This window comes from Martes martes (genome assembly GCF_963455335.1).
Source record: "Martes martes genome assembly, chromosome: 5".
Taxonomy (NCBI): Eukaryota; Metazoa; Chordata; class Mammalia; order Carnivora; family Mustelidae; genus Martes; species Martes martes.
In genome coordinates this window covers 127,147,969-127,174,724 of record NC_137892.1, presented here as the reverse complement: position 1 = coordinate 127,174,724, position 26,756 = coordinate 127,147,969, and the positions used below count along the sequence as shown (strand labels likewise).

General features: G+C 34.1%; 1 protein-coding gene across 2 annotated transcripts in view; it reads left to right on the top strand.

Annotated features, from left to right (window-relative positions):
• NDUFS4 (NADH:ubiquinone oxidoreductase subunit S4) overlaps positions 1 to 26,756 on the top strand; it is a 107,742-nt gene that overhangs the window by 46,327 nt on the left and 34,659 nt on the right. For both annotated transcript variants that reach the window (XM_080803457.1, XM_080803458.1), the window contains exon 3: positions 25,415 to 25,587. In XM_080803457.1, coding sequence (XP_080659583.1) covers positions 25,415 to 25,587 — 173 coding nt within the window. The remainder of the gene's footprint in view (positions 1 to 25,414; positions 25,588 to 26,756) is intronic.

Genomic DNA, 26,756 nt, shown 5'->3' with positions numbered 1-26,756 from the left:
CTTAAAATTTAGGTTCTCATACTGGTTTTTTAGTGTGGATTTCAGGGAGAGCTAAAACCTCGGATCCTTTTTTATTTGTACTGTTACCAAGTCATGTTTCATTTCTTTCATCTTAAATATATGCTGTTTTTATTTTTAACTGTTATTCTTAGATTAGCTCAAACAGCATGTTAATCAAATGTAGCTTAATTTTTTTTTCTTTTTCTTTCTTTCTTTTTTTTTTTTTTTTTTTTGCTATCACATCTGATAGGCCGAATTTAATAAAATGTTTTATTCTGGGCATCAGTTGTATATTGACAACATATTTTCTGGTTTCTTTTTAAGACATAGAATGTAGAAGGGGTAAATCTGCCTGGCATTTTCTAATGTAAAGAGTAAGTTCCCTAATTTTAGAACTGTATACAGTGTTGACATACTAGAAAACAAATCTTCAGAGAATAAAATTGTATTTCCTGGATTACTGTTAATAATACTTTTTTTTTTGTCAGAGCACATGGTAAATTTCTAATTGGTCATTCTTTTTTTTTTTTTTTAAAGATTTTATTTATTTGCCAGAGAGAGATCACAAGTAGGCAAAGAGGCAGGCAGAGGGAGAAGGGGAAGCAGGCTCCCTGTTGAGCAGAGAGCTCCATGTGGGGCTTGATCCCAGGACCCTGAGACCATGACTGAAGGCAGAGACTTAACCCACTGAGCCACCCAGGTGCCCCTCTAATTGGTCAGTCTTAAGAATGTCTTCTCTTGTGCATAAGCTCTTTTTCATTTACTAATAAATGAACTGGTAAAATTTTAAATACCCAAAGGAGTAGATGACAGCGTTTTAAAATAATCTTGTCCATTTATGTAGAAGCACAGTGTTAAAAAAAAAAAAAGCTTTTCGTGGGTTGCACCATTATTATTTCCAAGTATGAGATACTTCCTAAAAATAATAAGTAAAGCTTACAAATGGTTTTTTGGCCCTTAGTTTTTGTTGTAGGAGTTGCTGTGCCTTGGAGGTTGGGTGAAAAATGTTTTTGCATCTGTGCTTTATTAAGAGAGTAACTTTTCTTCTTTTATGCCACCTTCCTTCATCTCCTTTCAGTGTATTTGTTGAAAACCCAAGTCCCATGAAATGTTGTCTTTCTGTATTCACTTGGACTACAAAAAGAAGTTAAATTTTCGGTACTCTTTAAAGATTTTTTGTAGATGTTCTCCCATAGAACAACCAAAACATACATTAAACCTCCATAGGTACATTTTCGATTTGTTTTGTTTGTTTTTAATCATTTTTATTGCCTCTTTTAAATAACACTCCTGTTTGTCACAGTTATATATTAACTATACACAAAAGTAGAAAAATACCCTTATAATATATAAGAATTATTTCAGTTTATTAATAAAAAATGTAAAATGAGCTTTAATAACTTGAACATTAGTATATCCTGTAAAATTATGTTGGCTGCCATATTTTCTTCATTTTTCATTTATTTATTCAATAAACATTTATTGGGCACTTGTGTGTGCTAGGCATATATGTAAATTTGAACGGCTTGTTTTCGTTTAGGTGCTTAGTTACTTATTTAAAACCTATTAGGTACCACCTGTTGTAAATCTTACAAAAAAGTATTATGGTTATCCATGCATCCTCAACACAAATGCATATGAAAAAGGAAACTTTATTGAGCAGTTTATAATACAGCTCAGGTTGATTGAGGGGGAGGGATGAGTATTGTTTCTAAGCTTTTTCTTGAGAAATTGCAGTATACACTATTAATGTAAGATCCTAATACATATTTTGGACATTTTGAGTAGTCTATATTTATATCTTTAAAAATAAGGTGTGCATGTAAAATAGAGTCAGTGTTCTGAATGTTACCAATTTGTTACTTTACTACTTGTCAGTTTCTTCCAAAGAGCAGTAACACAGCAGTTAAAGCTTTGTTTCTTGCTGATAATTTGCTGTATATAATTGCTGTTTGATTAAGTACATGGTATTAGTAGCTCAGTCAGTCAACTGGGTGATAGTATTGCTGTTTTAGAATGTCTGTGAGCAGCAAAAGTTATTTAATAGAATTTTTTTGTCACTTTAATAGGTTTAAAATTTTTTCAATACTTGAACTTGCTCTAAGAAATTTGTGAAAATGAATAATGTTTGCAAGCCTTCAGAAAATGAAACAATCATGTTTGCTACACAAGTATTTGTTTTATGTTGTTTTTGCTTCCTAACATATTAAAAGTTTATAGGTGAAAACTTTCATGAGTCTGCAAACTTGAAATAAAAATCAGTCATTAAGAAGTGACCAGCACGAAAAGATAAACCTAAGTTAAAGGCTTAGATTTGCTTTGACTGCTTGCTTTTTTGGTGGGGGTGGGGGGTCAGTTTTCTTTTGGTGAGATTACTTCTGGTGCATGGCAGCGCTATCTCTGCTAGATTATTGGAAGGACTAGTGTCTGCAATTGGGGTTATACAGCCTTCCAGCATCTCAAGTGTCTGTTTTGTCTGGACTTTCCTCACGCAGCATTCTTGTGCAAAAATTTCAAGGCTTTAGTCTGGAGCACTGGGTCAAAGGATATGTCTCTTTGAAGGGTAGACAGGAGTTTTTATGTTTTATTCACTAAGTAGTATTTCATTTTACATCAAAGAATAGCAGTCTTTGAGAACCTTCCATGGTGGCAGTTTAGCATTTGGGGTTTTTTTCTTTAAGACTTTCACTAAATATGGAATAATGTTTCTTCGTGTTTTTCAGTCTACAGATGCTTATTTATAATCTTATATTTAGATGAGACTATTAAAATAAAAAGAGAAAAGCATTGACTAAATATAAATGTTAGTTTGCAATATAGTTTTATGTTTTAAAAACAACTATAGTTTTTGTGTTTTTTTACAATGTACTTCTCTCTGTGGTTTTATACTACCCATTAGTTACTGAAAAAATTGTTGGATAGCCTTTAAAATTGTAGCAGTACTATTGGTTAAAATTCTAAAGAAGTAATGACTGATGTTTTTGGCAGTGTAAATTTTATAGTGAAATGGCCATTCTTTAATTGGCCTTTTTTCAGGCACTATTGTATGTGTGTGTGTTTGTCTGTATGTGTGTGTGTATGTGTGAGAAAGAGAGAGGGAGAGATGGAGAGAGACAGACAGGAGGGAGAGGGAAGAGATACAGATTTTGGAAAATACCAAAAACTGTGAAGTAATGAAAAATGTAAAGATTTGGTATGGCTCGGAAGTAAATGTTCTTCCTACACATTTAGGATAGGCTAATCAGTAAATGTATTTTTACCAATAATAATAATCACATAAGTGATTGCTTATATGTTTAGGTTATTAAATTCATGTTCATATCGCATGACACATATACCTAAGCATATGGACTAATACTAAAATAGCTTATTTTTATGTTTATAGATGAAACATGCTCTTAATTTATCTAAATAGAGTAAATTAATCATTTGAAATAGAAGTATTTCTACTTTCATTAATAGCATATTAAATTTAAAACAGCTTCAATTAACTCACATTTAATATTGATTAGAACAAGTCAGATAATTTTTTGTATAGTTATTTTAAATAAAATTAAATTAAGTACATAACTTCATTGTCTGAAACACACTCCCAATTAAGTTACTTTCATATATTTTCAAGTTATATGAAACTTGTACTTATTAAGTACTTACAGATGAAATAGATGTTAATAGTATTTTTTATATGCGGACAGGAACCATTTAATTTAAAATAGAGAATGATCTTTCTATATTAAAATTGTTTAAGGAACAAAAGATCTTTCCTCTACAGTATTCAGCCATCTCTATTATCTGTGATTCTTCAGCAATTAAAGCAGATTTATTTTCCTCTTTGTTCCTACTTGGAATACTTGAACAATGCTGGAGAATTGAACTGACTGGACTGTTTTATCTTTCAAAAGCTTTAAAGTTCTATGTACCAATTAGCAAAATACAGTAAAGGTTTAAACTGTTAATAGCCACAACATCTTTAATGCATAGATCTGTAGTACGCTAGGGCTGTATAACAGTTCTCCATTGTATGTCTCTTTTAAGGAGGGTAACTGTGTCAGTTCTTTTCTTGCTTTACTACCTGCTGTGTATGGAAATTGTGTGTAGTACTTGACACTTGCTTTCACAAATTTAAAATTCTTGCATGTATTATGTAGGAGCTTTGGTTCTCAATAAAATAGAATTGATAATATTTTACTTGTTTGGATTTTGATTAAGATCCTTTGGTTGTATTTTAGAGATTATATAATTTATATATGAAAATACATTATCTGTTTTTCTTCAATGAATTCAGGGTGCATAAGCTGTATGTTACCTCCTTGGAAATTGCTTGTCTAATTTTATTCATTTGAATATAATTGAGAGGAATCATCAGTGTTTTATCAGAATATGTAGATACATGATATTTTATACTGTGTTTGAATATAGGTGGCTTTTTTGATTGTTGCTTTTTATTAGTAGAAAGAGTATTTTGTTTTTAGAGTTGCTGCTTTTTTAATTGTCTGGCTTACCCAGATAATTTAAAAATTCAAGAATTCATCCAAATATCTGCTTCAAACTTGTTAAAGCCTGATGTTCATCATATTATATAAGTTCTTAAAGAATGCAGAGGTGAGAGGAAGTGAAGAAAATGGGAGTAACATATTTTGGTGGTAGTTACTTTTTTCTCTTTATTGCATGTATCTTGGGGAATAGAATTTTAGAGCAAAGGAAAGAAGAATGCAGACCTCAGAATTTGAGACTAGCAAACTAGTCTGTTTCTATGTTTAGGCTTTTTAATTTTATATGACTTGGTCTGTGCTGATTCTAACTCTTTGAAGTACCACTTGCAAGTTTGCAAATATCATTCATGTTTTACAAGATGAGAAAGTTTAAAAAAGGGTAGTGATATGGAACCCTTACTGTATGCAGTGTACTGTCTTCACAAAACTCTGCTTCTTCATAAGGCTTACTTTTCAAGAGTGTATGAATAGGCTTTTTGTTCCATTCCTGTTTCATGTTTAATACTTCTTTGAGCTTTGAGTATATTGCATATTAGTAATTGAGTGGGTTTTAAAAATTTTAATGCTTCCACTAAAATAGGTTTAAAAAAATGATCTTGCCTTTCTCTAAGCAACACATAGGACATATGTTCAGTTGAGAACGCTAATCTAATTTCAAGAACTGAGGATCTGATTAGTGTACAGATTTGCATCTATTACAGTGATTGCTAAGCATATATCGTTATAATTAAAATCTGTCAATTAAAAAGATTTTTAGACCTAATTGAGTAGTTTGAGATTTAACATCCAAGAAATTAAAATAAGTTTCCTTGTTTAGTAAGCGTCATGATGTATTAAACTTTCAAATATGGCTGATGTGGCCTGTTTTCTTTTTATTTATTTATTTATGTTTTTATTTTTTTATTTTATTATTTTTTTTTTTTTAGGGAGGGGAGCAGGGGGAGGGGCAAAGGGAGAGGGGAAAAAGAGAATCTTAAGTAGGCCACACCTCCAGCACAGAGCCCAGGTGGGGCTCAATCTCACAACCCTGAGATCATGACTTGAGCCAAAATCAAGAGTCGGGCACTTAACCAGCTGAGCCACACAGGCGCCCCTAGGGATTGGAATTTTCAACTATGACAACTGGTAGTTGTTTGTCAAGATCCTGCAAGGGATTTTTTTTTACTTGTCTCTTATTTATAGCAGAAAATCTTACTGTACTTTTTCATTTGTTTATTCCATTTTTTGAACATATATGTATGTTTGTGTATATATATTTGTGTGTGTTTGTGTATGTGTGTGTGTGTATATGGCACCATTATTGAGCACCTATTTATATTATTTGATCATTTAGCTATAAATATGGAATAACATTGTTGCCCTTAAAGCTTATATTCTCATGTGTAAGCATATGCCAACTTTCGAAATAATTAAAATACTTCCATAGATTAATGAATGTTATAGAAAAAAACAAGGTGTTGGGATAGAAAGTAACTGGGGGCGTTGGGTAGAATAGGAATTTTTTATAGGGTAATCAAAGCAAGCCACTTTGAGAAGGTGTAATATTTGAATCAAGATCTGAGTGATGAGAAGGAGTTAGCTATATGAGAATCCAATAAGAACATACCAGGCAGAGGAAGAAGCCCGTGCTCCAAAGTGTAACCCAGCTGGTCATAGTCAAGAGAAGGAAAGCTGTGACATAATGAGAAGGGGGAGATTAAACAAAATGAGGTCAAAGAGGTAGGCTGGGATTGGATCAAGTACAATTTTTAGATTAGTGGTAAAAAGTTTGAATTTTTGTCTTAATTATAAAGGGAAGCCATTTTAGGGTTTTAAGTAGGAAAGTGATTTGATCTGATTTACTAATCAAAACTTGAGAATTACTTGGCTATTAATGGTTAAAGATCACTTCAAAGAAGCTCAAAGGAATTGGTTTGTTTGTTGCCATTTTTATTCATTCCTATGCCTTTTTTTGACATTCATGAAATAATTTTTATAGTTTTTATAAAATTTCCTACATAAAGTTTCCTACAAGTGATTGAATTTTTAACGGATGTTTAAAAAAGGATCCTGGTTTTTGTCTTGGCGTTTTAGATTTTTTTTTACATATGGTATAACAATTCAGTGATTCTTCCTATTAGAGAATTTTCTGAATTTGAAATGTTTTTTGTTAAAGATCATATTGGGACCTGAAATAATAAATTTATCTCCTCTAATTCTCCACTTTCTCTGGCCCTCTCACACTCTCCCTCCCCATAAATGGGGGAAAAAACTAGAGGTCTGTCATCACTGTGAAGGAAGATAAATTAACTGAGCTGCTGTCCACCAAGTAGGTGCTGACAAGGCCCCAAATACATTTAAGTTTCTGTACCTTGCTTCAGCTGGTGGTATGGGCCGGTGGTGATGGTTTGTCTTCATCTTAACTTTGACTCTATTTCTGTCTATCTGGCATTCCTTTCTCCCTCTTTCTCTCTGCTTTTTGAGATTTGTCTCTCTTTCCTGTGTTTGTATAGCCATTTCCCTCTGTCTTTGTGACTCTCTGTTCATTTTTGCTGACTCTGAAGCTGGCAGTCATTTCTCTTTCTGACTGCTTGTGTTTCCTCTTCAACCCTGACAATTTCCCCTTTCAGCAATGGGCTATAAAGAAATATGGCTTTGGACATTATCATTCTTTTCCTTTTTCCACTCTCTTCTGTTCTTATTTTTCCTCCCTTTCTCTTCTTTCTTCCACATTTGTTACTTTTGTCCTTTTTCTTCTTACTTCTTCCTTCTTCCTTAAATCAGACCTAGAGAGGAAAGACAGAGGTGGCCCTACCCTCTAATAGCTTTTCTTCTTTTGTTGCCTTATTTCCCCCTTTGAAAACGTATAGAACCTTTGAAGATATGTTACTAACTGGAAAAAGAAGCAGCATGATTTGTACATTATATTATTTGGAATTTTCACCCTAGTGAGAGACTTTGGGACACTGGAAAGACTGTGGACTGATTTACAGATGTAACATTAGATCTTTAAATCCCTTCTTTTAACTGTAAGACATTGAACAAATTATCTAACTTCTTTGTCCTCATCTTATAAAATTAAAACACCTTTTCAGATTTGTTTTGGAAGTTAATTGAGAGTATCTACATTAAACAAGAGGAGATATAATATCCTATTTATTTAATCATTCAATAAAAGCTCTTTTCCTCTCTTTTTCCCCCTCTATGTGGAGTCATTTTTATGAAGAGAGAAGCAAACTAGAATTAACGATTGTTATCTGTAACTGAATCTGAAGTAATTGAGATACTCTGAGTCACATTTCTACTCAGACACCTAGTACTAGGGGATCTTGGAGCAAAATACTGACCTTGGTTATAATGGTCTTAGGTTAATATATCAGTTGTGTTCATTTGTGTATGTATGTTTGTGTATTTAATAATTTTTGTTATGTAACCTGCCTTTTTCTAACAGCCTATGGCATTTTACTAAATCATCTTTGGTATTACTGTCTCATTACATAGTTTCTAACAATTAGTTGTGTAGATGTGTTGATACGTAATTATCGTTTCAATGAGAAGTTTCTTTAGTCATTTATAACCTATTTTTTTAAATTTAATTCTCATACTTTTATTGAATGTCTCTTATCTGCCTGGGCACGCATTCTGGACAATGATGTGTGAACAAGTACAGTGTGGGTTGGCTTAATTTTATGATGGAAATTCCTGCAGTTATTTAAATGCCATTGGGGAAAATATTTAATGCTTCAAAAAATATGCACATTATATTAAGTGAAAGAGCAGGTTATATAGTATCTATAGTTGGATCTTGTTTTTATATTAAAAAAAGAAAGAAAGAAATATATATAAGGAAAAGCATGCATAGAACAAAGCCTGGAAAGATAGTCACCAAAATGTTGTGAGTGCTGAAAGTTGTTTTTGTTTTTATAATTTTTTATTTTTTTATGAACATACAAATGTATTATTAGCCCCAGGTTTACAGACTTTACAGCACTCACCATAACACATACCCTCCCCAATGTCTATAACCCTACCACCCTCTCCCTACCCCTCTCCCCCTGGCAACCCTGTTTGTTTTGTGAGATTAAGAGTCTCTTACCGTTTGTCTCCCTCCTGATCCCATCTTGTTTCATCATTTATTCTTTTCCTACCCCTCAACCCCCCCATGTTGCATCTCCACTTCCTCATATCAGGGAGATCACATGATAGTTGTCTTTCTCCAATTGACTTATTTTGCTAAGCATAATACCCTTTAGTTCCATCCACATCATCGCAAATGGCAAGATTTCATTTCTTTTGATGGCTGCATAGTATTCCATTGTACATATATACCACATCTTCTTTATCCATTCATCTTTTGATGGACATCTAGGTTCTTTCCATAGTTTGGCTGTTGTGGACATTGCTACTATAAACATTTGGGTGCACGTGCCCCTTCGGATCACTACGTTTGTATCTTTTTTTTTTTTTTTAAGATTTTATTTATTTATTTGACAGACAGGGATCACAAGTAGGCAGAGAGGCATGCAGAGAGAGAGAGGAGGAAGCAGGCTCCCTGCTGAGCAGAGAGCCCGATGTGGGGCTTGATCCCAGGACCCTGGGATCATGACCTGAGCCGAAGGCAGAGACCTTAACCCACTGAGCCACCCAGGCGCCCAACTACGTTTGTATTTTTAGGGTAAATACCCAATAGTGCGATTGCTGGGTCGTAGGGTAGCTCTATTTTCAACTTTTGAGGAACCTCCATGCTGTTTTCCAGAGTGGTTGCATCAGCTTGCATTCCCACCAACAATGTAGGAAGGTTCCCCTTTCCCCGCATCCTCGCCAGCATCTGTCATTTCCTGACTTGTTAATTTTAGCCATTCTGACTGTATAACCTATTTTTGATGGGAATTTTAAACTGTATTACTCCAATGAGGTTTCTGAGGCCTTACTCATTTTATTATACATTATATTCAGTCGTTAAACTGCATGTAACTTAAAAACTTTACTGATTTTAACAGTAAAATATGCAGATTGTAAAAATATTAATCTGGAAATGTAAAAGTAAAAGGAAATTAAAATCATCTTTAATTTCAGTCTTGGTGATATTACCCCATTTTTATATGAATATTTAAACACACCAATATCCAACATATTTATATATAACACAAATAATGCTTTATAGTTTGATATCCTATTTTTTCATTTTACTTGCTTTATATTGTGAATATCTTTAAAATTATTCAAAGGCATAATTGTAAATGGATATATAGCCTCCCATTTTATGGCTATACCATAATAACATCTATTGTTACACTTCCCATTATTTTAGATTTTTCACAATTATACACAATGCTAGAATGAAGAATCATACCTAAGTCTAATCTTCGATAACATCTTTATTTTATTTTAGTATTGATTCTTTGAGTGGGATTACTAAATTGGAGGGGTTAATATTAATATTAATATTACAAATATTTTTTGGTACCTATAATTGATACAGAATACTCCAAAAGTTTTTACTAATTAACTCTATATATATATTTTAGGATTATGCCTCCTCATAGCCTGTGCTATTTTCCTAGCATATGTGGTCCGGTTCTATGGATGCCTTTCAGACTCTGGCACATTGATATAACAGATTCTACCTAATATGTCTAAGAATTAGAAAACAGTAAAAAGACATAATACTTAAGTGCATTGAAAGTACTTCAGAATCCTGAGGATCAACATTATGAAGTTAGCTATCATTGTGCTCTCAGTTTCTGGATATGTAGGTTGATGAGATTTCTATCATAAATATATATAAAATAGATAGCAGTTAGTACTACTGCTATTGCTGTTATAATACATTTTAACAGAGTTTGTTATATATGAAACATTCTCCCTGTCTTATATGTAAGCTGTATTCTTTCTCGTTCTTGTTCCAGCACCTTTCCAGAACAGTGCAGGGTGATCATCCTTAAAAATGTCTATACTACTTCTCTTTGTCATTTATTTGGTGAACTACATTATTACTGAATTCTAATTTAACTTTGTTGTAGTCAAAAACACACTCTGAATTCAGTTTTGAAATTTCTCAAGACTTTATTTTTATGCCTCATAATGTGGCCTACCTTGATGAATGTTCCATGTATGCTTGGAAAGAATGTGCATTTTCTAGTTTTGGGGTTTGGTATTTTATACATTTCAGTTGAGGTTTTTTTTTTTTTAAGATTTTATTTGTTTATTTGACAGAGAGAGAGCATAAGCAGGCAGAGTGGCAAGCAGAGGGAGAGAAAGAGGCAGACTCCAGCTGAGCAGGGGAGCCCAGTGTGGGGCTCAGTCCCAGGCCTGTGGCATCATGACCCAAGCTGAAGGCAGCCACTTAACTGACTGAGCCACCCAGGCACCCCTTCATTTGAGTTTTAAATTGGGCTAATAGTGTTCAAATTTTTTCATCCTTCCTAATAATTTTGTCTATATCTTCTGTCAGTTACTGAGAATAGTGTTAACATTTCAATCTTTAATTTGTGTTTATGTTGGTCACTTCTTTGCTTCTCTTATTTTAAAGCTCTACTGTTAGATCCGTAAACATGGAAGAGTGTTATGTGTGTTAGATGAATTGATGTTTTTATCTGTTATGTAATGTCCCTCTTTTCTTGGTGCTAATCCTTATTCTGGAGCCTTCCTTGATGATATTAATAACACCGCTCCTGTTTTCTTAGTTTTGCATGGTGCATCATATTTTACCCCTTTACTTTTAACCTAATATTTGTGAGCTTATATTTAAAGTTTGTCTCTTGCACATGTCGGGATGCCTGGGTGGCTGAGTTGGTTAAGTGTCTGCCTTGGACTTAGGTCATGATCTTGGAGTCCTGGGACTGAACCCTGCATGGGGCTCCCTGCTCAGCGGGAGTCTGCTTCTCCCTCTACTCCTCCCCACCGCGGGTGCTCTCTCTCAAATAAATAAAATCTTTAAAAATAAATAAAGTGTGTCTCTTGCACATGTATATATTTGGCTCTTGCTTTTATTTTACCTAGCTTGACGATATTTGGCTTTTAATTCTCATGTGATTTCTCTTTTCTTTCTCTTTTATGGGGGAAGGGACAACTTCACCCGTTTCATTCACTCCAGTCCCCATCTCTGACAATCACCAGTGACGAATTTATTTCATCTTTTCCTATTGGGATGCCTTTTTCATCGTTTTCTTGCCTAATTGCTCTGGCTAGGACTTCCAATACTATGTTGAACAGAAGTGAAAAGAGTGGGCATACTTGTCTAGTTTCTGATCTTAAAGGAAAAGCTTTCAGCTTTCCACCATTGAGTATGATGTTAGCTGTGGGCTTGTTACATGGCTTTTATTATGTTGAGATACATTCCTTCCATACTCACTTGTTGAGAGTTTTTTAATGCTTTTTTTGCATCTATTGATTTGACCATATAACTTTATGCTTCATTTTGTTAATGTAGTGTATTTCTGTCAATGTGTAATCTTTGCCTTTTAAGTCCCATCTGATATCCCCTCCCCTTCCTTTTTGCCTTCATATTTTAGATTGAATACATTTTTAGAAACCTGTTTTATCTCTTCTATCAGTGTTTTTTTCTGGTGGTTCCTTTAGGGATTACAGTATGCATTATTAAGTTTTTACATTCTGCATGAACTAGTAGTATGTCACTTTACATGTAACACAACCTTGAAACAGTGCTTTGTGTTTAGTCCTTTGTATTAATGTTAACATACATCTTATTTCCAAATATGTTAACAGGCCTCATTGTAAATTATTAATATTGCTTTAAATAATCAGGCAGAGAGAGAGGGGGAAGCAGGCTCCCTGCCAGAGCAGAGAGCCTGATGCGGGGCTCGATCCCAGGACTCTGAGATCATGACCTGAGCCGAAGGCAGAGGCTTTAACCCACTGAGCCACCCAGGCGCCCCATAAATAATCAGTTATCTTTAAAGAAACTAAGAAACAAGGAGAAAAATCTTTTATATTTGCCCACTAATTTACCATTTTTGGTATTCTTTGTTCCTCCATATTTCTTCTGGTATCTCTTTCAGTCTGAAGAACTTCATTTTAATACTTCCTGTAGTGCAGCTCTATTGGGACAAAATCTCTCAGCACTGAATGTGGAAATGACATATTTTGCCTCTGCTTTTGAAAGACCTTGCTCAGGCTGCCATAACAAAATACCATAGACTCAGTGGTATATTTAACAGAAATTTATTTTCTCATAGTAACATTTATTTTCTCATAGTTCTGGAGGCTAGAAGTCTAAGGTCCAAATGCCAGGATGGTTGGTTTCTGGTTAGGTCAATTTCCAAAGCTTGTAGATGGCTGCCTTCTCACCTTGTCCTCACAACATGGCAGAGAGGGCTCGGGGGAGAGAGAGAAAAAGAGAATGACAGTGAATGTGAGCATGTGGGTGGGCGTGAGCAAACAAGTGCTCAGGTTTTTCTTCTTATATAGGTACTAATCTCATTATAAGGACCCACATCATAACTCATCTAACCCCGATTACTTCCCAAAGACTCATCATGTCTCCAAATACCATCATATTTGGGGTTAAGCCTTTAATACATAATTTATGGGGCAAGGGGACACTGATTGTTAGAGACATTCTGTGCATAACAACCTTCTCATTGGATATAGGTTGAAGGTTTTTATTTTAACACTTTAAAGATGCCATTCCATTTTCTTTTTTTTTTTTAATTGTGGTAAATATATATAACATTTTAGCCATTTTTAAGTATATAATTCAGTGGCCTTAAGCTCATTTAAAATGTTGTGCAGCCGGGCTGCCTGGGTGGCTCAGTGGGTTAGGCCTCTGCCTTCAGCTCAGGTCTTGATCTCAGGATCCTGGGATCAAGCTCTGCTCAGCAGGGAGCCTGCTTCCCCCTCTCTGCCTGCCTCTATTTCTACTTGTGATCTCCCTCTCTCTCTGTGTAAAAAAAAAAAAAAAAAAAAAAAAAAAGTTGTACGGTCATCACCAGTATCTATTATCAGAACTTTTTCATGATCCCAAACAGAAACTCTGAACCCATTAAATAATAACTCTCCGTGACACACTTCCCCATGTCTCTGATAACTTTTATTATACTATCTGTCTCTATGACTTGGCCTGTCATTGGCTCCTCTTACAAATAGAATCACACAATATTTGTCAAAGGGGAGAAAGATCTGTGGCGAGCGGGAGAGGGATGCTGGGTCTCATACTCTGGAAGGTACCCGAAGTCCCCTTTGTGCTTTGGTGTTCTCCCTTCACTGTTAGTAAACTTTGAAGTAAACTGGTCTTAGTACTCTTGTTGAAAATCAGTTGACCATATATGCAACTTTTTATTTTGGAGCTGTCTGTTCTCTTTCATTGCTTTGTATCTGCTCTTATACCAGTACCACACTATTTCAAATACTATAGCTTTGTAATAGCATTTTTTTTTTTTTAAAGATTTTATTTGACAGAGAGACAGTGAGGGAGGGAATACAGGCAGGAGGAGTGAGAGAGGGAAAAGTAGGCCTCCTGAGGAGCAGGGAGCCCATTATGGGTCTGGATCCTAGGACCCTAGAATCATGACCCACACTGAAGGCAGATGCTTAACGGCTGAGCCACTCAGGTACACCTGTAATAAGTTTTGAAGTCAAATTGTTTTCATCCTCCAACTTGTTCTTTTATTTCAAAGTTGTTTTGAAGCAGAAATTCCATATGAATTTGGTGATGAATTTTTCTGTTTCTGCAGAAAACATCACTGAGATTTTGATAGAGTTTGCATTGGATCTGTAGATTGATTTGGGTAATGCTGTCATCTTAATAAGACTTCCAATCCATGAATATGGCATGTCTTCCCATTTATTTTTGTCTTCTTTAATTTCTTTAAGCAGTTTTTTGTAGTTTTCTGTGTACATGTCTTTCACCTTCTTGGTTAAGTTTATTCCCAGGTATTTTATTCTTTTTGATACTATTGTAAATGGAATTGTTTTCTTAATTTTCTTTTCATATTGTTTATTGGTAGCATTTAGAAACACAACTAGGCTTTGTGTATTGTTTTCTTAATCCTGCCACTTTGCTGAACTTATATGTTAGCTGTAACAGGTTTTGTGGGTGTATATGGAGTCCTGTAAATCTGTGAACAGAAATAATTTTACTTCATTTCTAATTTGGATACCTTTTATCTTTTTTTTTTTTTAAGTTTTTATTTATTTATTTGACAGAGAGAGAGATCACAGGTAGGCAGAGGGGCAGGCAGAGACGAGGTGGGGAGGCTCCCTGCTGAGCAGATAGAGCCTGATGCAGGTCTCCATCAAAGGACCCTGAGATCATGACCTGAGCTGAAGGCAGAGGCTTAACCCACTGAGCCACCCAGGCGCCCCTAGATACCTTTTATCTTGCCTGATTGCTCCTCTTCAGAACTCTGCTTCACAAATATTTGTTACCTCACCAGCCCTAAACTCTGATTACCTTCTCTGCTTAAGAGACTACTGTGTTCTGCTTGGGCTTCACAGTGGTCTACAGTGTGTTTCCAGGCATAGAGCTGAGACAATTAAGGACGACGTCATGAATTCTTCTTTCAGGGATTAAAGTATGATTCTGCCTACTATCTGGTTGTCCAATATCTGAAAATAGTTGCTTAAAATAACTTTCCCAGTTTTGTATGGCAAGAGCAAGTCTGATAACAATTACTCCATCATGGATGGTGGGGAAAGTCCACATACTTACACATTGTGACAATTCTTTTACAATAATGGCTTCGTTAATGAATCTTTTCCTTTGTTTTAACCTACCTTTAAAAATTTGTTCAGGGCACCTGGGTGGCTCAATTGGTTAAGCGACTGCCTTCAGCTCAGGTCATGATCCTGGAGTCCCAGGATCGAGTCCTGCATCGGGCTCCCAGCTCCACGCAGGGAGTCTGCTTCTCTCTCTAACCTTCTCCTCGCTCATACTCTCTCTCACTGTCTCTCTCTCAAATAAATAAATAAAATATTTAAAAATAAATAAATAAAAAATAAAAATTTGTTCAGCTACTGATTCTCTCAGTTCTTTCTATAAAACTTAATTACTGACACCCAACACACTATATACAATGGCTTAGTTTAGGTTTCATTTTAGTATACTACCAGACTCTCTCAGTAATTGAGTCTTACGCTTACCAAGACCTGAGTTGTGTTTGTTTCCACAAGTTTCTATGCCAGTCTTACTTGAAATTGTAATTATATAATTTAATTGAATACTATAATCTGATTGCTATATAGGGAACAAAGAATACTTTGGAAAGAATGGTGAATTTCTGATAAACAATTTCTGTCAAATTAGGTGGAGGTGAAACAATTATAAAAGATTGCCATGTGAAAGGAAATCACAAAATTCTAAACAGATTTTGGACCCAAAGTGTTTCACAAATGTCTTTAAATTCTAACTTTACATTTAAGAAACCAAAACTATAAATTGTGGGTGACATATTTTCTTGGTGGCTTGTGGAAGAAATGACACTTCGAATTTAATCACTGGACCTGTGCTCAAAGAAAAAGTACTGGCCCTATTATCAGAAGAGTGTACATGTATGCTTTTTGAGTTACAATGTTTAAGGGTGAATGTATATGTAGGCACACACATACACATGTGCATGTATGTATTTACGTATGTAGGAGTCTCTTATTGTCACTAATACTGTCAGTTGACTATCATTTCCTAAGTCAAAAAGGAGACTTCTGTTGGGTACTTTCACTTTTATTCTTACACTAAATTAACAAGGAATTGTCTTATACAGTTTATGTGCCTCCTCACAATCTAGTTTGACTTTCATATCGTTGCCTCTTGAATATTGCTTTATTAAGCCAGAAGCATTTAGCTTTGAATCCATTATTTTCTGTTACTTCCAGCTTCCTTTCCAGATTTAATTAGTTTTATTTATTGCTTAAACCATCTCTTGATTTTAAGAAGTTTATCTATCTTCTTTTCCTTTTCCTTGATATTTTGTGCTGTGGCTTTTGTAATAACTTTTAATGTATGTTGTGTGTATGTCAGCCTTTTAATTTGTTACCATAGTATGAGAAACACTATTTGATTAAAAAATAACAAATTGGATCTTTACAAACTATAATGCCTTATGTGAGTTCCAAGTGTATAGTGGCTGCACTTTCTTGTCCTTTTATTTCAGTTTCTTAAAAAGGTTCTACATCCCTGATATAGCTGCATGATCTGGTGATTTAAAAATTCAGAATCTTCTGGAGCATTGGATTAAAAAGTAAAAAAAAAAGTCTTTTTAATAATTAAAAAGATCATTTTATTATGTTTCTTCCTGTCAGTTAAAAAAAATATTAGCTTAGTAACCTTCAGAAAGCTTTAGTGAAGCATATTGGTCTTCACTGAGGCAGTATTGATCATTTATTTGTAAAGCATGATATTTTTAGTAACTTTCAATTGTTTCAAAGTTAGTTGAAAACAAAGATTGCTTCAGGTGTTTCCTTATAAAAGTGATTGATATGTTCCAATGAATTTTCCTGATTTGGGGGAGAGAAGTTTATTTCTACATCAATTTTTTAAAATTGTAGCATTTTTTAAAAAAAGATTTTTATTTATTTATTTGACAGAGAGACACAGTGAGGGAACACAAGCAGGGAGATTAGGAGAGGGAGAAGCAGGCCTCCTGCTGAGCAGGGAGCCCGATGCGGGGCTCGATCCCAGGACCCTGAGATCATGATCTGAGCCAAAGGCAGACGCTTAATGACTGAGCCACCCAGGCACCTCTAAAATTGTAGCATTTTGAAAAAAAATTTAGTATTCTGTCATAAAATAGCAGCTTAGTAGACTTGATTTGCCAATGCCATATGTCAAATGATGTACTACAAAATAGAACTATGTACAATACAAATCCGAAAATATTTGCAATGCTTGTACTATCATGTTGAGGAAGAATTTATTTTGCCCTTCAGGGTCCTTCTAGATGAACTAAGAATCAAGTTGATGTGAGACAGATTAACAGGAGAAAACCAGATTTAATTCGGTACATATGGCAATTCACATGACATGGATTTCCAAAGACAGTTGAGCAACATGATGCTTTTATGAACTAAGGAGAGGGTAGGAGTCTGAGGATACAAAGGGGAGAAAGACCATTAGCAGTAAACTAAGAAGAGATGTTTTATAAAAACCCCAAAAGTTCCCTTATTTTATAGGTAAGTTTCTTAGGTGAAGAGGAATCTGTTAATAGCTCTCTTTCTGGTATAAGTAGGCAGGTAAGGGGGAGGTAAAGAGCTTTTCCTAAATCTGCTGAGTTTTGATTGCTTTTAATTCAAAATAATGTTCATGCCAAATTGGCCCATCTTGAGGTCGCTTGCTGTTGGTTCCTACAATTATAAAGAGATTGTATGTTTGTATGAGTTATATTTGGGGCAGTTAATTAGATTTTGGGCAAGTGTTACCTTCTCATTCTGGTTTCTTCTGGTAGCTGCTCTTACAAAGTAACATAACATCATTTGGGTTAATTTTGAGGAAATTTTGTTAATTTTTTGGTATGTGTTTTGAGTCAGACACCAAACTCATCCTCTCCTTTATAGTTTTCTGTGAAAAGACACTAAATAAATTTAAGCTGATTAATATATACACAGGTTTATATATAATTGTATAATATATAATATATAAATAATACATTCACATTTATTTATATATTATATATTTGTATATAAATAATATATACCATAATAAATATATATTATATATTATATATTAATATATACACAGAAATACAGTTCCTGTGCCTTGAGAGAATAAGTGGAAGTTGGCCTACCTTGTTGGTGGCAATATAAAATTTGACCACGGTTTTGGAAAGCAATTTGATAACATTTTAGGGAGCATGAAAATTCTTACAACCTTCACTTCATTAATTCTATCCTCAGTGACAATTAAAGGAATTAATTTACTGGGGTTTTCATTGCAGTATACTTGAAAGGCAGAAAAAATGAAACAATTTGATTTTTCAGTAATGAGGAATTGTTGCAGATTGATTTATCATAGCCACTAACTTAGGAAATAAATGGGTGAGTCCCTGTGCACTGCTTCGCCAACTGCTCTGTCCCAGGGATTCCTGAGGGGGCTGGACAAATCAGAAGCCTAGCTTCTGGCTGTGTTTGCCAACACTATTACTGAACAAACTCGTTTGCAAGTGAAGCCTATAACTCAAGAGACAAGGGTTTGGAAAAGAGAAAGGGAGAAATTTAATTCAGGTGCCTGTAGCCTTTGGAAGTGGCAGGCTCAAGCCTTAACAGCCTACTTCTCAGCTGGCAAAATGGATATCTAGAGTTTTATAGGGAGAGTTTGGTGGTGGGGTTCCATACAAGAAAGCAAGCAGAGAGTGTATGATCATGGGTAGCAGTCAGTAAGTGTTTAGCCCATGATCCTGTATGGGCTGAGAATGGGATGTGTGGGGTGTGCTCTTCTAGGTATTCCTGTTGCTAATCTGGGGTTTTCTTGTCTGGTGGTTGGAATGTTCCAGTCATTACAAAATATCTTTGTCAACACCTGAAGAAAATGCAGTAAGAAATAAATAAGCACAGTAGGTTTTAGTTAGAAAATGAGTTAAGTGGTCTTGTCTATTTCTGGTTAACTATTGATGTCTAGTTTAGCAAGAGGGCTGACTGACAAAATTGGCTAAGACATTGTGACTTACCAACTTAATAGATTTTTAATGAGGCCATGAAAACAAATATGAATGCTGGGTAACTACATGTTTAAAAAGGTAGTGATGTGATAACCAATGCAAAATATTATAACTATGTAAAATGGATATGTATATAGATAATTATTGGTAGGTAAAACAGCTAAGAAAACAGTTGCTAGGGTAAGTATGTGGATATATTTTTATAACTTTCTCTTTAATATTGTTACATTGTTCACCAGTATCAGTGAAATCATAGGTATCCAGAAGGAGTCATCTTCTGTGTCCCTCTTTGGTCAGGCATTTTCTCATACCTTTTCACCTTTAAAACCTGATTTAATCCTTCCAAACAGTGCTATTACATAGGCTCTGTGATACAGTTTTTAAAGTAGGAAACTGACATACAGAGAGAGCTTAAACAGCTTGTTAGTACTGCACAGGTAGCAGTCGGTGCCTGGGATTCCTCCAGATTCAGATAAATCTCCTCCAGATTTATCTGAATTATACTTCCTTGCTCTTAACCACTATTGTATTTCACAGTATGATTATTTAGTTATTTCTCCCACACATCACCTGCATCATGGGTTCACAAATTGTAAACTTACTCAGGAATAAAAATTTTGTCTTTGTATGCTTTATAAAGCATATAAAGCATATAAAGCATATAAAGCATATAAGGACAAAATTTTATATGTTTATATGCTTATATATAAACTTATTCAGGAATAAAAATTTTGTCTTTATATGCTTTATAAAGACAAAATTTTATATGCTTATATGCTTATATGCTCCTGCATCCCCTGGCATAATTAACTTGGCATAGTAGGATCTTTGATTTGGAGTTGAAACAAATAAGGGTAAATTATATCTTATTCTTTCAATTTCATGAATGTCATAGGCTTACCCATGTGTTTTCATACTTAATAAAGCCAGTTTAACATATATTTTACTCAGTGTTTTTGATGTATAAAACAAATGGGACATTCAGCCCTATAAAAAGTATATTTTTCTCTCCAGACTTGAAGCAACTTACTGACTCTAATTATAAAACCCTTTGTTGTATTTTGATTAGTAACTCAGTTTTCAAGGAAGATAGATTTTCTGCATCTTAACACCAGTTTTATATTATTCACCCTGTCCTTTTTAAAAAGTTCAATATTAATTTTCATGAAAATAGAGATGATGTTTGTACTGTTTTGAGCATTGTGTCCAGTAACTAATACATAGTAGGTGCTGAAAAATGGTGTTGAATAAATGAGATACATTCTTTTTATTGTCTAAGATAAACATTTTACATACATTAGTCATCATTTTACCTCATTTAGTTGATTTTATAGATGGTGAATTAAGAAAAAAAAAAGATGGTGAATTAAGAAAAGTTCATTAATTTGCCCACAGTTGTGAGTTGGGATTCTCCTAACCTAATTTGACTTACTTAGCCCTTTGCTTTTAACCATTGCTCCTGCTCAGAAGAATCTAGGAGTAATGAAAATAGTTTGAGATTGAGAAACTTCTCTAATTCTTAGTTTTTTACTTGTTTTATGTTTTGCAGTCATTTGCATGTTACTTTTTGTATCTTAACATTTTATTTAAAACTTAACTTTTGGTTTCCTGATAGCCTTGCCTACTATGCAAAGTGTAATGTTACATTCCAACACTTGTTTCATCACCTGGTTGGATTCCCACATCAATGTATTTTTGCAGGTTTTTTTTGTATCTGAATTTTTATGGCCCCTGACTTTTTAGAAGTGCTTAAAGTTCTTCCATGATAAGTAAATACATTTGGTTATTCTGTCAACTCTGTTTTCAAATTGTAAAATTTATTTTGTAAAATGTCCTTCATTATTTATGAGACCATTTAATGAGTTTTCTTGTACTAAGTATCTGTAGGGTACTTGAAAAGTTTTTATTACAGATCTAAAATTTCTTTTTAAAATTTCATGGTTGAAGTAGAATATAAACGCAATCTTCAAATTTAGATCAGTTTTAGCCCTGGAATAAATTTAAATACATAATTGGTAACTAAAAGCTTGCAGTAGAAGAAGTTCCTGTAACAGTATTTTACTTAATATTCCAGTATGTTCTGCCTTAAAACTTTTCAACATTGATCCATACATGCAATTTAGTGAACTTATTACCAAAAAGCCTGGTAAAAATTTTGGCTCTTCTGGATGTACTGGGAGATCTATCAAAAATTCCCCAAAGTGGTGAAAACCTTTTTCATTTATTTCTCTTTATGACAAGTGTAAACTATTAAGGTTAAGTGGGTGGGGCAACTGGAAGTAATTACTAAGGCCAGTGGCATTTTTGTGGTTTAATAAAGGCAGAAGCTAATTATTCAGTTTTTATTTAAGTGAAATTGTGCCAAAAAGGAGGTTCCTGCAGAGCAGCTGCACTCCTTCAGTGTTACCCTAATTTACCAAAGACACAACTGTCACAAACAAAACTTTTAAACTTGATATATAGCCACAAAAGTAAGGAGGCTTTTGTTTGGAGTGCATGCAGAAGAACTCCTTTATACAAATCAACCGGCAGATGACGGACAATGATGAAAATTTGATTCTTTGAAGTCATAATAGTCATTGAAATGTGTGAAATTCTGGTATTGAAAAGAGAGCGACCAGCAAGACTCTAAATCCTGGGTGGTTGCAAGAAGCTTGCTGGGAGGTTTTTCTGCATTTTGACACCAACTTCCCATTGCTTGTTCCCTGCTTCCTTTGTTTAAAAAAAAAAAAAAAGTTGAATTCACACAACATAAATGGGGACAGTTGATAACCGAATCATACAGTTTTTATATGGAAAACTAATATTTTATAATGGAAATTGGTATTTGAAAGAATAAAGTTCATTTTCATGTGCTGGCATATACTTTATTAATGATTTTTAAAATTCCTCCTCCATTTAACTAGACTTGTGAACTAGAAAGTCAGATATAAGCTCTTCCAGAATTTAAAATTGTGGAGGAGATGGGTGCTGAAAGAGTGGAACTTCAGAATTATGATATTCATCTTTTCAGTAGCAAATACCTGAATGCCCTTCAGTCTGCAAATCATTAGTTATTGTTTCTTAAAATTGCATTATTGTACCTAAGATTGTGTTTGTGAAACTTAAGGTAGTGGTATTCTTCAATATTTGGAATATAGGTTTTATGCTTGACTCATCTGTTTAAAAGTAAAAGTTTTAAAATTCAGAAATTAACATGTATTATCCGAAGGGTAACTTGATTTATTAGAATTTATAGGTAATTTTTAGCTAGTAAGTCTTGAGTTTCTTTAGGTAAAAACTTCAAGGTTTTTTACTCATCCAATGTGATTTAGCTTTTTTGTAGTCATAGAAAATTATGAATTGTTATTTATAAATATTTTACCGATAAAATGAGAAATCTATAAAAGGCAGTATTGACATCTTCAAAGCATTTGTATCTTTTATAAGTGGGTTTTTAAAAAAACCACAGGTGATCCGTATTGCAGTACCAACATAGAAATATAGAGAGAATGTCTTTGGTTCAATATAGTTTAGTTTGCAGATGTTTTATTTATTTATTTTGAGGGAGAACAAAGAATTCAAAACACAAGTAAAGATTTCAACATAGTGCTTCATAGTTCTTTTCAAGTATTACATTGTTTTAATGGAATCTTGGAGTGGGAGCTTTTAGCCCATTGAAATGTGGCTTAAAGGACAGGTTCTTCTGTCGCTAGCTGAAGCTGTATGGATGAAATGATAACAATAGTGTCGTAATGCATTTTAAAAGTGTGAGAAATCAGTTTGTCTAGACTAAGAGTGTGCCTACAGGGACTAGGAATTTTAGAGCTTCTGTGCCCTTTAGGTGTCAAGTATGTGAGAGATGCCAAGCCTTTTCATCCTCAGTCTTTGGCAGCAGCTCAACTCCGCTGCAGTACCTTACATGTCTTCTGCAGGCAAAAACAGGGATTCTATGTCAGGACAACTTAGGCTTCAAAATTCAGGAACTTATTTGTGCCAGTGCCAACTTTAAATTGGGGAATGATATCAATTAAAAAAAAAATGCCATACTTCGAGAAGCCATGGAAGCCCTGATAGTTCAAAATAAAAAGAGCTTAGCAACATTTTATAGCCACTTAAGAGAGGTTTTCCGTCCTTAAAAAAAAAAAAGAAAAACAAAAAAATTGTCCTTTTCTACGTTAATAGTACAAATTAAGAAATGCTATTTCCTTTTTAAAAAGTTTTTTTTAAATCATTTTGGCATTTATTTATCACAATATAGGAGGTTATAAAGAAAAAGTAAAGTTTCCTATAATCTCATCTTCCTAAGCTAATTAGTGTTGAGTTTTAATACATTTCCTTTCCTGTAAGTCTTAAAGAGGAGCTAATTTATAGCTGAGTTTTTATGAACTGAGTATGGAGGGTTTGCTGTGGAATTTGGAAAAGATGCCTCACCCTGTAATTTTGTAACACACTTACATTGTTTGTTTATAAGCCACTTCAGCTCTAGCTGAGAAAATATGACTTTAATATAAAGATATATAATATTAAAGAATAAGTTAATATGATGGATTTTTGAGGACTTCCCGGGAGTCTCTTTCAGCTCTTGAGTAGAGAAATATTCTTCAGAAAGTCATCAAATATCATCATACCTGAAATTTCTTTGAAATTGAACTTGACAATTAAAACTTATCAGTTAAAACTTATATTCATACATTTAAAAATTATGAACCACTTGTACTTATTTTGCTTTTATTTTATCCTGTATGCAAAGAAACTTTAAAAATGTAGGTGCATACTAGGAATGCATATTTGTATAAATACTTGTATGGATTGTTTTGGTTGTTTCTCCAAACAGACAAGCTGTGACAAAGTAACCACACCTAATTAATTACTGGTGCAAGTAGAATGGTATTGTGTTAAGCAGAAGATTGATTGGAAGCCAGCTAAAATAACTTAAACAATTTTGTAAAATCTGTGAGTAGGAAGACTAGTGCAGTCAGAAATACATTTAGTATTTTCCCAGTACATACTGCAGCACCAAGTATTAACACTAATTATTTGGTCCATAGCACTGTTTAGAATGGAACTATAAATAAACATTTGTCTTCTTTAGCAGATATATTACAATGAAATTGAAATTCACAAAATTTCCTGGTTTTCACAAATTTGGTATCATTTTCATGTTAACTGTTATTTTTAACCAGTTACTTAAAATTTACTTTAGGGGGTCCCTGGGTGGCTCAGTGGGTTAAAGCCTCTGCTTTCGGCTCAGGTCATGATCCCAGGGTCCTGGGATCGAGCCCCGCATCAGGCTCACTGCTCAGCGTGGAGCCTGCTTCCCTTCCTCTCTCTCTCTGCCTGCCTCTCTGCCTACTTGTGATCTCTGTCTGTCAAATAAGTAAATAAAATCTTAAAAAAATAAAATAAAATAAAATTTACTTTAGTAAATGAATCATGATGTTATAATGATCTTACTTTGATTACCATTGGTATCAAAATGGTAATCAAATAAATAATGGTATTACTACCATTATTGAATGGAGACTTAAACTCTGAATTACTTTACTCTTTTGTTTCCTGATTTTTACTATATTTGATAAATAGGTCTAATCTGAGGCATCAAAATTATGTGCATTTATCAGTTGAGCATTTGTTACTGGATAAAAATTACTAAAAAAAAAAGTCAAGAAAGTTACCATTGTTTTCATTTCACATTTCTGCAAAAATTTTGTAACTTTTTGGCTTACTTTTTCAGAATAGATTTGAAAAAGAAATTCATTGGAATTGAGTTTGAAAATGAAATTGAAATGAAAAGAAATTAATTTTCTTTTCATTAGATTTCACCAAAGGGAGATAAAATGCTAATTAAAGTTGTTAATTGATTTTGTTTACCAAAAGGCTAAGGCCTTCCTTTAAAGGAGATGCCTTGTTGTAAGCAGTTCAACACTGAAATTACTGGTATAGATTTTTTTCTATTTAAAAATTACTAATTTTTAAAATCTCCTTACTTTTAATATCCATTCACATTTTTTTCTCTGCTTACTAGTTACACCAGCTCATGCAGTAAGAGTCTACTGATGACAGGCTCTTCTACCAGCAGACTCTTTAGAAATTGCCAATGCTTTATTGGACAGAAGGGACCTAAACTTTTTTTCATGAACCCTTTCCCACTGTACCCTAATACTCCTCCCAATATACCTTTTCCATATATCAAAATAGCAACTTATAGGGTAAAACAGTAGAGTAGTGAAGTCAGAAAGCCAAAAACCCTAGTTTATAAATCTGAATAGAATTGTATGGGTATACAAAGCAGTAAAAGCACATCAGAGTGCATATGGGCTGTTGGAAATGTGTTTGCTTGTTTTTCTGTAGGATATCACCACTTTAACTGGTGTTCCAGAAGAGCATATCAAAACTAGAAAAGTCAGGATCTTTGTTCCTGCTCGCAATAACATGCAGTCTGGAGTAAATAACACAAAGAAATGGAAGATGGAATTTGATACCAGGGAGCGATGGGAAAATCCTTTGATGGGTTGGGCATCAACGTGAGTACTTTGGTTTATTTGAATATTGTTTTCTGCTCTTTGTAGATTTTCCTTGTAAATATATTGAGGTGTAAATTTTTTCTTATATAGTATACTTTTTGAGGCCATATGTGTAGGTATCATGTTCAATGACAGACATATGTATTACATTTACATATATATATTTAGTATTCATTTTAAGTGGGGCCCAGCACAATAAATCCTAGAAACAGTCTTTTCAGAGTACTGTTTATTGAATGAAATGGCTGACAGTGTGAGCACTGTTAGCATGGCCCCAGATGATGTATATTAGTTTTAGATACGATGTGTGAATAGTGTTAATAATTTAATGACACTTTTGTTTATTTATTTTTTTGGTCGTTGTTTGTAAGGAGAAGAGTTTAGAAATTAGCTATTTTGAGGGAAACTTGTAAGTTCCTGTGATCTTGTGATTAACAAATTTACAGTGCATTGGAATAAAGTGGTTATAAATTCTGTGGCACCAATGAAGTAAGTCAGTGACCTAAATCTCTGTGGTGGAATAAAACTCAAATGTTAAATAGCAGGACTACCTCTAGCTGAATTAAAGTTCTCTTACTAGAGAAAATAGCCAGACAAGCTAGAAAATTATCAGTCTTGTTGAGACTCCTAGAACACTTTATGTCCAGTCTCTAGTTGAAAGTGGTTATCTGTTTAAATTATGTCTAATGGTAGAAAAGCATGATATTTAACATCTTATCCAAGTACCTGGGAGAGTTTTTGTTAAAAATATCTGCCATGCTGCAATTTAAATAGAACTGTAGGGGCTCCTGGGTGGCTTAGTTGGTTCAGCCCCTGCCTTTGGCTCAGATCATGGTCCCAGGGTACTGGGATTGAGCCCCGTGTTAGGCTTTCTGCTCAGCAGAGAGTCTGCTTCTCCCTCTCCCCTTGCTTGTGCTCTCTCTCTCAAATAAATGAAAATCTTTTAAAAAATAGATTTTTTTTTTTTAGATTTATTTATTTGACAGAGAGAGAGAGATCACAAGTAGGCAGGGAGGCAGGCAGAGGAGGAGCAGAGAGCCCGATGTGGGGCTCGATCCCAGGACCCTGGGACCATGACCTGAGCTAAAGGCAGAGGCTTTAACCCAGGCGCCCCCAAAATAGAATTTTTTTAGTAGAACTATATTTTAGTAGAATTATAATTTAGTAGA